Source organism: Grammomys surdaster, unplaced genomic scaffold, assembly GCF_004785775.1.
Source record: "Grammomys surdaster isolate TR1022 unplaced genomic scaffold, NIH_TR_1.0 60, whole genome shotgun sequence".
Classification (NCBI taxonomy): domain Eukaryota; kingdom Metazoa; phylum Chordata; class Mammalia; order Rodentia; family Muridae; genus Grammomys; species Grammomys surdaster.
Genome location: NW_021604562.1, coordinates 626,356 through 638,985, shown reverse-complemented (window position 1 = coordinate 638,985; position 12,630 = coordinate 626,356). Strand labels below are relative to the sequence as shown.

Sequence of the window (12,630 nt, the reverse complement as noted above, 5' to 3'; positions counted from 1 at the left end):
AGTTAAAATTGTGCAGATAATCTCTCACAGACATGCCCACAATCTTGTTTCTGTGATGTCTAGATCTTGTCCAGTTGACAACCAATACAAACTATCTTCATAATGGAAAAATTTTTATGATGGAAGTAACAAACACTTCTAAATTTGTTAAAAGCGACTATATAATATTTTACCCATATTTTACTTGGTATTTGTTTATGATTCAATCTAGGCTGATGTGTACATAGATTTTCAAATGATAGAAGAGGCAGAGGAATTTCCTCTGGTACTAAGTTCAGGAAGGGAGACATTTTCTGGAGAGGTGTTATTCTTAGTGTCAACTAGAAAGTTAATACATTTTCTTTTGTTATGAAGGAGTAGTAAAATTTTGAAATATGCTTCTAATAATACTAGATGGACCAATAGTTACATCTGTTGCAGACACTAAAGGATTTGTTGCTTTGTTCAGATCTCTAATAGATATTTGAGGAAGTGGTTCATCACTAGCATGGTAGATGTTGTTTAAATGAGATTGTGATAATAATGTACGTTTTTGGTAGTTTCCTCTTGAATGCCTTGCCATGTCATAACACATGTTATGCTGGAGACAATGTCCCAGCATCCATTTACTCTTGAATGAAGCCAGTGACAACTTACACTGAGAATGCTTTATATTCTGGAGTTATAAACTACTCTTCATCAAGGTAGGGCATATGTGGGTTTGAAGAGATGATGTAATTATATTAATCTCAAAAATAAATAATAAAAACCATGACATTCATCTTAATACTATATAATTTAGTTGTATTGCATGTGAAGTAAATTGTATTTCATGGCACAATGTGTTACTAATTCTCAAATTCTCATTAATCCACTCTTCATTTGGACCATTGTCTGTTTGGAGAGACTATATGATTTTATAATCTTTGATAACATGTCATTTAAGACATTTCCAATTCTGGTTTATATTTGTGACCTGCAACAGTTGTGAATGTTCCTAAGACTAGAAATCCAGCGAGAATTCCAATGAGAACTAACTATTCATGTTAGTTCCATTTAAGAATTACAGCTTGGCTGTGTGGTTAGCACACACCTTCCAACCCAGCATCCAGGAGGCAGAGGCAGGTGGATCGCTGAGTTTGAGGCCAGCCTGATCTACAGAGTGAGTTCCAGGCCAGCCAAGGCTATGTAGTGAAATCACTAAACCAACCAACCAACCAACCAACCAACCAACCAACCAACAAAGGAATTTCCATCCAAAAGATTTTGGATATTTCTTTTGAAGGAATTTACACATTTCTTTTTTCATCTTTCTACTTAATACTGTGCCATAATATTACTATATTACTGTTTAGCTTTGTGGCAAGACAGCTAGCTTCCTTGCTAGTGTCAACCAATGCTGATTTTGATGGTCTTAGAAAGACCCCTTATCCATCCCCCCCCAATTTTTACCATGTTGTTAGTCTATATAGGTAGAGATCTTTTTTTTTTTTTTTTTTTTTTTTAAAAAAGCAACCTAAAAACAACCAAAAGTTTCCCAGATGTAAGCATAAGATAAAAACCATCATTCTTTTTTCAAAATTTGGGCAAATAAATGACTCCAGGTAATTAAAAACTATAAGATAGTATCATGAACTGCAGACTTCCATGCTCCACATATTGACCAGAGATGTCTTGTTATGCTTCTCCCAAATGAAGTCCACATAGTCCATGTTCACTTTAACCTCATGCCAGCCACATCTAGGGGCTCTTTATTTAGTACATCAGTCAGCAGCACTGAGAAAAATTTGGTGTGCTAATGAAAATGCCGCAATGTTAGAGCCACTGCTCATGGGACTAGAAGGCACAAAGAAGTGGTGTTTTATTATAGCCTGTGCAGTGTCTTCAATTATGGAGTGGATTTCAGAGTATGAGAACATGTGGCCTCTATAGTGTTCATGTGATAAACCTTGTGGACTTTGTTAGGTAAGAAGTAAAGCTTTGTGATCATTTTCATCAACAGCGATCAAGGGGCACACAAAGTACGTCTTTCAATAATTTGACCTCAGTACTCACTAGTTTGTTCTCTGATGCTGTTTTCTAGTTTATATTTTTTATTAATTATTTAGAAATCTCATATTATGTGCCCCATCACGCTTACCTCCTGGTTTTCCCATGTCTGCTTCCCTTATCCCTGTGATCTCTCCCCTCAAAATACAGTCCATATATTCACTGGGTCATGGTCAACTTCCCAGTGGGCAGCCCCTCATGGGAGGATGAGGATTTGCCTGCATTTGTGCCAGAAACGATCAGCTGAGGAGGGCCAAGCAATGGCCAAAGTGGGACAGCTCATGCTACTGCCTCCCCAGTAAGGAGCAAGGCAGACTCTCCTGCATCCCTGGTGATGTGGCCCTGTGAATGCCATCAGGGTGGGGCAGCTCTCCTGTGAGGGGCAAGGCCAGCTTTCCAGCCATGGACATTCACAAGGCTTCATGAAGCAGCCTCAGCCCCAGGCCTCTGCATGGGCTTTGGTGGCAACAGGGGCTGCAGACATCAACATGATCCCTGCCCATATCAAGACCACTGACCCACTCATGGCCCTCAGTGGCTTCAAGGTCTCAGGAAGTTACACATGCCACTCACATCAGCATGGCTCCCGGGTGCAGGAAGGTCCCCAGGCAATGGGCAGTGGTCCAGACGGCATACATCCACATGGATCTCAGGCTTCATTGAGGTCCGAGGCAGCAGCATGGACCACCAAAAATATGTCCTCAAGTGATCCTGCAAGGAGGTCCAATCCAGAAAGTGAACCCTTACTTATCTCGGACCCAGAGCCAGGGATATTCCTCGGTCAGGCAGAAGGTATGGTGTCTGAGTCTGTGTCTGTATAAGTTCCGTGTTGTTGTACATCATCCCACCAACCGTCTCCATTACATATTTTTGGTTGTAGTGGCATCAGTCTCCCATCCTCCCACCCCCATCTCTCACCCCCCACTCTCACCCTCACTCCTCATTTCCTACTCCCCCACCCTTAATTCCCCTGGGCTGCAGGGCCTGGGCAGCTCCTGTTTGGGTATCTCCTGGCTGGCCCAGGGCCCTGTGACCTATATTCTTCATCTTGACTGAAATTCCAGATGCTTTTTATGTAGGCATGGCTGGTCTTTAAAAGATATTTATTCTTAAAAGCGAAAATGTCAGTATTTAATTTAACCTCACTTTTAAAAAATTTATTTTTATTTATTTATGCATGTGTGTGTGTGTGCGCAAGTGCACATGCCTGCTACAGAGGATGTCAGAAGAGAATATGTAGGAATTGGCTCATCTTTCTCGGGTTGTCAGCCTTGATAAGAAGTCCTGAGCCATCAATGGTCATTATCATCCATTCTTGAAATACTTCTTTGACTGGATACTCAGACTTTGTCATTAAGTTGGCATTTCTTTTATTATTTAAGGCCCGTATGTATGTTTGTTAACCAGTAATGCAAACCCCTTGCAATGTTTTTTTTGGGGGGGATAATAGATTACATCAGTATGATTTCTAGATCTTCAGCTTAGAGTACCTATTAGGTTTGTGTTCAAACGTTATAGCATTTTTCTCAGGCTTTCGCCCATAGCATTTTCTCCTATATGTGTAAACCAGTGGTTCTCAACCTTCCTAATGCTGCAAACTTTTAACACAGTTCCTCATGTTGTGGTGACCTCCCAACCTTAAAATTATTTTGTGGCTAATTCCTAACTGTAATCTTGCTACTGTTATGAATTGTAATGTGAATATCTGATATAAAACATTCAAAGGGATCCCGACTCACTGGTTGAGAACTAGGGATGTAGACTTTTGGTGATGCAGTGGTTGGTTCCCATGATCTGTTGGCTACTTATGCATGGGACTCAGCCTGAACTTTCAGTGTCAGCTTATGTATTAGTGCTTCATTGCATGAAATAGAGTGTCTTGAACTGCCTGAGGATATACCAGAGCCAGGAACTATTGGGTATGAATAATTTCACAGCATAAATTTATTCTGTGGATGGGCCTATTCTTCCACTTGCTATCTTAAACAAAGCCAATCCTTAATATGACAAATCTAAAATAATCATGGTGTAGAGACAGAACATAGGTATTTTAGAGTTTCTGTTGCTATGACAAAACACCATGACCAAAGCAACTTGAGGAGGAAAGGGTTTTTTAGCTTACACTTTTACATCACTGTTCATCATAGAAGGAAGTCAGGACAGGAACTCAAACAGGGCAGGAACCTGGAGGCAGGAGCTGATGCAGAGGCCATGGAGAGGTGCTGCTTATTGGCTTCCTCATCATGGCTTGCTCAGCCTGCTTTCTTTTTTCTTCTCTTTCTTTTCTTTTTTTTTTTGTTTTTTTGAGACAGGGTTTCTCTGTGTAGCCCTGGCTGTCCTGGAACTTACTCTGTAGACCAGGCTGGCCTCGAACTCAGAAATCTGCCTGCCTCTGCCTCCCAAGTGCTGGGATTAAAGGTGTGCGCCACCACTGCCCGGCTCAGCCTGCTTTCTTATAGAACCTAGAACCACTAGTCCAGGGATGGCACCACCCACAATGGACTGGGCCCTCCCCAATCATTCAATAATTAAGAAAATGCTCTACAGGCTTGCCTGAAGCCAGACCTAATGGGGGAATTTTATTAAGTGAGGCTTCCTCCTCTCAGATGACTTTAGCTTGTGTCAAGTTGACATAAACTACCCAGGTACAATAGAAAAATATTTCTTTAAACATTAGATTAAAGTTTGATTGTTCTCTAGGCCCTAGACTTACTTTGGCATCCATATCTTTGATTCAAAAGCCCTTGGAAACTTCCGTTCATCACTGATTACTAGGAGTACATGACTTTATGGATAAAAGCAATATTCTGGTAGACTACTTTAAGTTTGTCCAAAACAAATGGTTTGGCATTAAATAAAACTATATTTATTATTTAGTGAATGTTATTTTAGTTTTGTGTTTTAATATTTATCATCATCATCATCAATATATTTCTTTGTATATATGACACATTTGTGTGGGTGCCTCAGAAGCCAGAAGAAAGTATCAGATTCCCTGGAGCTTGAATTACAGGTGATTATGAGCTGAGTTACATGGGTGTTTGGAACTAAACTTGGGTACTCTGGAAGAGCAGGAAGTACCCTTAAGCACTGATCCATCTCTCCAACCAACCCCTGTGGGTATTTTTGAGACAAGGTCTCACTGTGTAGCATAAGCTAACTCACTGTATTGTCCAGCTTGGCTTTAAACTCATGGCAATCCTCTCGTCCAGCTTCCAGGATGCTGTGATTATAGGTATCTACCACCTTATGATATTATACTATTGAGGCATCTTAATCTTGTTAATTCTGTAGTGAATGATTTGGGGAGAGAGGAGGAAGGAGAGAGGGAGGGAAAAGGGAGGGAGAGAGTAAGAAGGGAAAGAAATAGAGAGAGAACGAATATCCTGCTCCTCTTGCCTGCTTCTTGTGATCTTTCTATCCATCTCAAAATTCCTCTCACAATAGGGAATTGTCTGAAGATGATGACTTGATATCTATAGATTATTATTTGTTTGTGTTCATATTTAATACAAAATTAGATTTAGCTCTTCCTAGGTGTCACAATATTCTGCTCTATGTTCTAGGAAGAATTATTACCACACAGACACAAAATGTTTACTAATAAGTAAGAGATCTGGGCTGGAGAGATGGCTCAGCAGTTAAGAGCACTGACTGCTCTTCCAGAGGTCCTGAGTTCAATTCCCAGCAACCACATGGTGGCTCACAACCATCTGTAATGAGATCCGGTGCCCTCTTCTGGTGTGTCTGAAAACAGCTACAGTGTACTCATATGCATAAAATAAAAAAAATAACTTTAAAAAAAAAAAGTAAGAGATCTATGTGGTCATGCAAATTGTAGGCTAAAAATAGATCTAAGAGTGCAATTCTGAATTACTGTCATCTTTTTCTGCTAACATGGATCTTTTTCCTTCCTTTTTTTTTTTTTTTTACTTTCCTGAAGGAAAGCTGGCAATCTGTCTTCATTTTCTTGGGACTTACACTTCATATTATTGAGTTTGCCTTTCTCTCAAGGGCTACAATTCAATTTTGAGAATTACAGCTGGAGTGAGAAATTAGAACCGAACTGTAGGTTAGGAAAGAAAGTCTCCCACCTTTCAGCTAAGGAACATGTTTGGGTAGCAATAACCCACCCTCAGATGAGTGCCCTTTGTAGTGTAGAACCAAGAGTGAGATGTAGATTTCACCCTGGCTTCCTTTACTGTACTTTTGTTGTACTTTTCTAAGACCCTTTCTTTTGCTTTTTATATTTTTACTTTCTTTATTCTACTTTTCTCAGGCCAATTCTGGTACAAGTTTCTTTGTATATAGATAACCTGCAGTTTAATGCTTACAGGTTCTTCTATCTCTCAAGCTTGCTCTCTGTCTCTCTGTCTCTCTGTCTCTGTCTCTCTGTTTCTCTCTCTGCCTCATACTACAGGCAGCATGTAGCATCCAGTGATTCTGCAATCTGCTGCTATGTGACCCTATAAGATTTTTTTTTGTCCAAAAGGCAAGCACTTAGAGGGAAAGGAAAACAAACACAACATTTTAAAAAGGATTCCTGTAAGAACAATAGAAACTAGTTGTTCTATCAGATACAATCGAGAGATTTTATTGAATCATCTTGTTGGAGTGAAGTGAGCAGAAACATGCAAACGTATCAGGCTGTTGTACTGGGCAGTTCTCTCGGGAGTGATAGGATAATCCATTTACCATGCAACGTGGTTCTTTCTTTCTTTAAATTTTAAATTCATTGACAATTTTGCACTTGGAGATACTATATTTTTGTCATTCACACCCCCCAATTACACTCTCTCATCACCCACCTATGTTGACTCTTTCTGACAGGTCTGCCAGTATGCTAAGATTACTACTTAAAGTGCCCAAAATTTAGATAATTTATGATACCTATTCTACTTCTTGAAGAAAGCAATATATTTTTGATAATTATTTTAAAAATAATTTTGTGTGTTTATGATGTGCTCTCTGTGTGTGCGTGTGTGTGTGTATACACATTTGTGTACCACGGTACAAGTGTGAAGGTCAGAGGACAACCTTGGTTCTCAGCCCCCACCTTCCACCTTGAGACACGGTCCCTTTGGTTTTTGCTGCTGTGAAATTCAGACTAGCTGGTCATGAGCTTGTGAGGCTCCCCCTGTCCTTGCCTCTCATCTCCCCTTTGGAACACTGGAGTTATGGGTATGCATTACTGCTCCCAGTTTCATGTGGGTTCTAGGAATTTAAACACAGAATCCTTACTCTTGATTGGCAAACATTTAACCTATTGACTCATCTCCCTGCTCAGAAGCAGTGATATTAATGACAATCACTTCAGAAACCCATAAGAGAAGGCACAAGTTTCATGATTTAGTTTATCATGTTATGAAACTGCAAATAAAGTTTACTCTTGACCTTCATATAACCTCAGTTTAGTCCACAAAATAGACCCAAATCGTATCTTTACTTGATCAGTCAGCCAACACTCACTGACGATTAATATGGCAAAAATAGAGTAGTTTGCCTAATCCATCATAATATCAGTAATCCTGATTGGAGATGTTCTACTGTTCTACTTGTTTCTCAAACCCATAGCTTTGAGCTCTGGTACCTCCAGATTTTCTTTATAACTTAGCCTGCTGTTGAATTCACTTATTGCAGCTGTTGGAAGGGATTTGAATGCAGCACCCCTGGATCCCAACATCAGCCTGGGATCATGACAGCCAACGATCACATAGTTCTATTGGTGGCGGATCTCTCTCTCTCTCTCTCTCTCTCTCTCTCCTTTTCTTTCGTTTTTACCTAAACACTCTCCTATCTCTACCTCTCTAGACTGACAAAATGTTTGCCCTAGCCAGTCTTTTTCTTATGGCATTGTCGAATGAACACTCACTCAAATTAATGCAAACTGATGTTCGTGAGTCCTTAGCTCCAACTCCTCTAGGACGCTTGATCTGAATGTCAATACCGTTTATTGCACAGATACTCTTTCCTTTGCCTACACATTTGCATCATGAGACTTATGAAGCTCCTCCCGCACCTCATTTGGTTTGTTGAGTATCTAAAACATGATAGTGCTGTGTGTGTTGTGTTGGGAGTTATTTTGCACATGTGATATATTACTCAAGGTTGCAAAGAAGAGAACATTATCTAAACAGATGCCTAACAATGTTTGAGGGCTGAGAGGCCCATAAGCTAAAAATAAAAATCTTCTCTGCAGCCTTTAATTTCCATTACTAGAGAAAATATCTTTAAGGTGAAGTAACAGTTAATAATAGAGAGTAGAATAATTTATTCTCATTGGGAAACTAATAACCTCACGAGATGTAATCAGAGGAGTAAGTTTGACTAGTTAGGTGGAGGAGCTGTTGGTTCACATTCACAAAAGCTGCAGAGAGAAGAGGTGGTGAAAACAGACAGGGGAGTAAAGCCCTTGACTATGAAGAGAGCAGAAAACCAGATGAAACAGAGAAATAGATGGAAGAACGGAGCAAGTAACTTTATCGACCTTATTTAATCTTTTAGTTTAGACCTGAGAGGTTATAAGAGATGGCAGTGCCACTACATCAAAATAAACTCTATGAATAAAGAATGAGTAAAATCAGAGATACCTCCTGTCTCTGGTTAGGGCAGGCTTCCTGTGTCCCTGTGTCCTTGTGTCCCTGGTTAGGGCAGAAATCCTTGGAGACAGGGTGACTTTGGAGTCCAGGGACAAATGTGTCGTTCTGTGTTCCTGATTATGGTTAACCTCCTGGGAGACAGGTAGGCTGTGTTCCTGGTTATGGGAGACCTCCTGTGTTCCTGGTTATAGTAAACTTCCTGGGAGATAGGTGGGCTGTGGGGTGGGGATGGGGTGGCAGGGTTACCAATCTGCTGTGTTCAGGTGGAGGTGCAGACTGGAAGGGGGATGATGCTTGGGCAGAGAGGGATAGATCCTACTTCAGCTGAGCTCTGTGGGGTTCCAGCTGGCATAGGTATTAGGGCGGAGGTCTTACCTGTGTTCTTGGTTATGGTATACCACCTGGGAGAGAGGTAGGCTGTGGGATGGTTGGGCTTGATGATCTGCCACAGGTTCAGGTGGAGGTTTGGAAAGGAAGGGGTGGGTGTTTTGTGTATCTACCTCTGTTACACACTTATCATATGTGGCTGTGATTATTGACACAACTACTCCATTAAACTATACAATAAAGTGGGTGAGATCATAGTTTTGCTTCTTTGAATGTCCAATAGCTAGTCTGGTATGTAGCAGAAGCTTAATAAATATGTGAGGGAATGGACCATAGAATGTATTTAAGTATTGCTAATGTTTATATGACTCATGTATAGTGCTTGATTTCTTTGTCTTTTATCAGTCAAACTACTGTGTGTCAGATACATATGCCAGAAGAAAACTACAAACAATGAACAAAATCTCCTCAAAGAAGCTTTCTTTTAGTTATATCCTTGTGCTTGCCTTTTGCCATCTGATTATTTTTTGTGTTACCTGGCCTGGGTGTCTCTGACTAGAGACAGGTAGAACTGTGTAATCTGGGTTAGATCAGGCCTCCTGGAAGATAGGAAGTGGTGTCTTTGGTTAGGGCAGGCCTCCTGTGTCCAGTGTCCTTGTGTCCATTTGTTCATACAAAACCCCAGGAAATCTTTGAAACATGTATTTTTTTTTTTCGAGACAGGGTTTCTCTGTGTATCCCTGGCTGTCCTGGAACTCACTCTGTAGACCAGGCTGGCCTCGAACTCAGAAATCTGCCTGCCTCTGCCTCCCAAGTGCTGGGATTAAAGGTGTGCGCCACCACTGCCCGACTTACATGTGTGTATTTAAGTAAATATGTAAAACTCATGTTTTCTTTGGATTACACTATATATATATTATTACTTGGAATTCATTTATGTTCTAATGTGAACTAATTGTGAGTGGAGATGCTGGTCCCAAGCCTGTCTAGGATGCTCAGAGCCCTGCATTTAATTCCCAATGTAAAATAAAATAAATAAAATAAAATAAAATAAAATAAAATAAAATAAAATAAAATAAAATAAAATAACTGAAGGCTGTATTTATCAGGATGGAATTTAACCAACCAAACAGCAAAAACAACCGTATGTGCTTCGCAAACAGAGCTAACTCGAAGAGAAACATTTGTAGAGAGCTACATTTGCATACATAGAATGTGACTCTGACTCACCCAAGAATTCTGGGTAACTGTGTAAGGAGATAACAGAGCAAACATTTTTTTTTCTGGTGCTGACAGCTGAACATAAGCCATCGAAATAAATTTCCCGACACGCATCAGATGGGAAGAAACAAGTTGCAAAGCATAGTGTTCTATTGTGATAAAACCATTTTTGCTAATTTGTAAAACAGGTGACATGTTCGTGTCACTTGATATGCTCGTGTTGTCCAATATAGCTTAAAGAATTTTTAAACAGTGGTTCAATCTAGTTTATTGACTTTGCAGTAAAGTGCATATAGTATTGTTTGTCAGTCATGTTAAAATACCAGGAGACATTTTTTTTCCTGGCTCCATATTAAGTCTAGTAAAAAAGCAAATAGATGACCACTAAACTATTTCAGAGCAGTTATTTTTCTTCCTCCAGGTACAGTGCATATTGTCCACAGATGTTGACATAGTAGTGCAGATTTCTACAAACTGCATGTGTTTCAAAATTGTTTATATAGAATTTTTTTTGTGTGTTTTATGTGTGACACTGCTGCCATTACAGGTGAATGCATGTGCCACTTACAATCATTTAGCATAGGATAAGTTATAGTGTGCCATTTTCTACTTCAGTTATGCAGGATTCGTTTGAGGAGATGTCAGAAAGTTTCCTTGATAATAGCGCCCTCCAACCATGTTGGCTTTTCAGAGCAGCTAAAGCACTTAACACAGTACCTATGGAGCCATGGATTTGATATGGATTTGACTGCTGTCAGAGTGACTGGCCCCCAGAGCAGTGGTTCTCAACATGTGGATCACAACCCCTTTGGAGTCACATACCAGATATCCTGCATATCAGATATTTACATTATAATTCATAACAGTAGCAAAATTAGTCTCAATGAAAATAATTTTATAGTTTGAGATTATCGTAACATGAGGAAGTGCATTGAAGGATCACAGCACTAGGAAAGCTGACTACCACTACCCTAGAAGCAATCCGTTGCCACCAGGGGTTTCACTGTGTATATCTGTTGCCAACTTCCCAAGATGGCTGAGTACCAGTGCCAAAGGCAACAAATGAGACAATATGGCTATCCCTGCACTCTGTCAGCAGCAGAAGAAAAGCAATTCACAGTCAATTAGATGTTTTCTCTGCAGAGCACAGCATGTTTCTTAAGTTTTTTGTACCTACCAGTGAGGAACCCTATAATTTGATGGTTATTAAGGTGAACACACAACTTCCTTCAGATGATCACTATTAAAATCCTAGCAAGTTGGCTCTAGAGATCTAGGCTTGGAATTCCAACTACTTGTGGGAGGCTGAGCCTGCCTGAGCCATATTGTGACGATTGAGGCCAGCAGGACTAACTTAAGACCACAACTCAAAATAAAAAGTAACACTGGGGGTGTGTAGATCAGTGCATTCCTTGTGTACACAAGACACTAGAGTCAATCTTCAGTACAACCAAATGAAAAAAAGAAGGCAAATATAGTGTCCCAATTCAGATCTGCCCAACAAAGTTAAACCCAAAGTCACTGCTTTTGTGAGCTCACAGATGATTGGTGGCATTCCTCGTGTGCTCAGTCTGGCCACAGGAGCACTGAGTGTCCACAGACAGGAATTTTGCAGCCCCTTTTCTAGAATTCACAAATGCCAGAAATAGAGGTTTTTACAATTGTTATTTAATGAATGAAAGTTTTACATTAATTGTGACCATAATTTCATAAATCACTTGTTCTGTTTATGTGTGTTCCGTCGAAACGAAGGATCAACCTCTTGTGTTGGAAGGTCATGACATGATTGTCTGGAAAGTACTGTTGATTGCAGAGAGTGAGATGGAGCAGGGTTTGAGACCCTTCTCATGCCTGGGATGAAGAAGAGATACCATTAAATATAAAAATAGCAGTCTTCCTTGCTGGGAATACAGAATATCTACACTATCTGATGCATGGGGGTATTATTTATAGAAGAGAAAACAGACCCTCTAAAGATAGGACAATTCCATGGCTTTAAAAACGCTTCTTATTAAATTACAATGGCTGTTATTGCCCCAAGGCTCCCTAATGTCTAGTCCTAATTTTATTTGGAAGCCTCGACCACCCTCACTGTCCCTGTAGCCCATCAGAAGGAAGAGTGCTTTCATACTTCACTCAGGAGAATGAATGACTGGGGACTTTCCATTGGGAGAATCCTACATCGAAAGCTGCCTTTCAGAAAGATTATACTCACAGTGACATGCAGGATCAGCTCAGATGAAAAAGTGGAGACTAGGGGCTAATTATTGCAAGAGTGAATAGCAGAATAACACACAGAGAAAGAAACTGGGGTTGTGAGAGTTTAAGATCAGAATACAAAAAATGTAGGATGTGAAATGTAAGCAATAGAATAAAAAATGAGTTAAGGTTTATGCCTGGGCAAGAATGGAAGGAAGGAAGGAAGGAAGGAAGGAAGGAAGGAAGGAAGGAAGGA

The 12,630-nt window shown here is 40.1% G+C and overlaps 1 protein-coding gene across 1 annotated transcript in view; it reads right to left on the bottom strand.

Annotated features, from left to right (window-relative positions):
* Positions 1–11,889: 11,889 nt before the first annotated feature.
* The window catches only part of LOC114633859 (fibrous sheath-interacting protein 2-like), a 37,875-nt gene continuing 37,134 nt past the window's right edge, over positions 11,890–12,630 (bottom strand). Inside the window, exon 21 of the mRNA XM_028782795.1 lies at positions 11,890–12,026. Within this exon, the coding sequence (XP_028638628.1) occupies positions 11,890–12,026 (137 nt within the window). The remainder of the gene's footprint in view (positions 12,027–12,630) is intronic.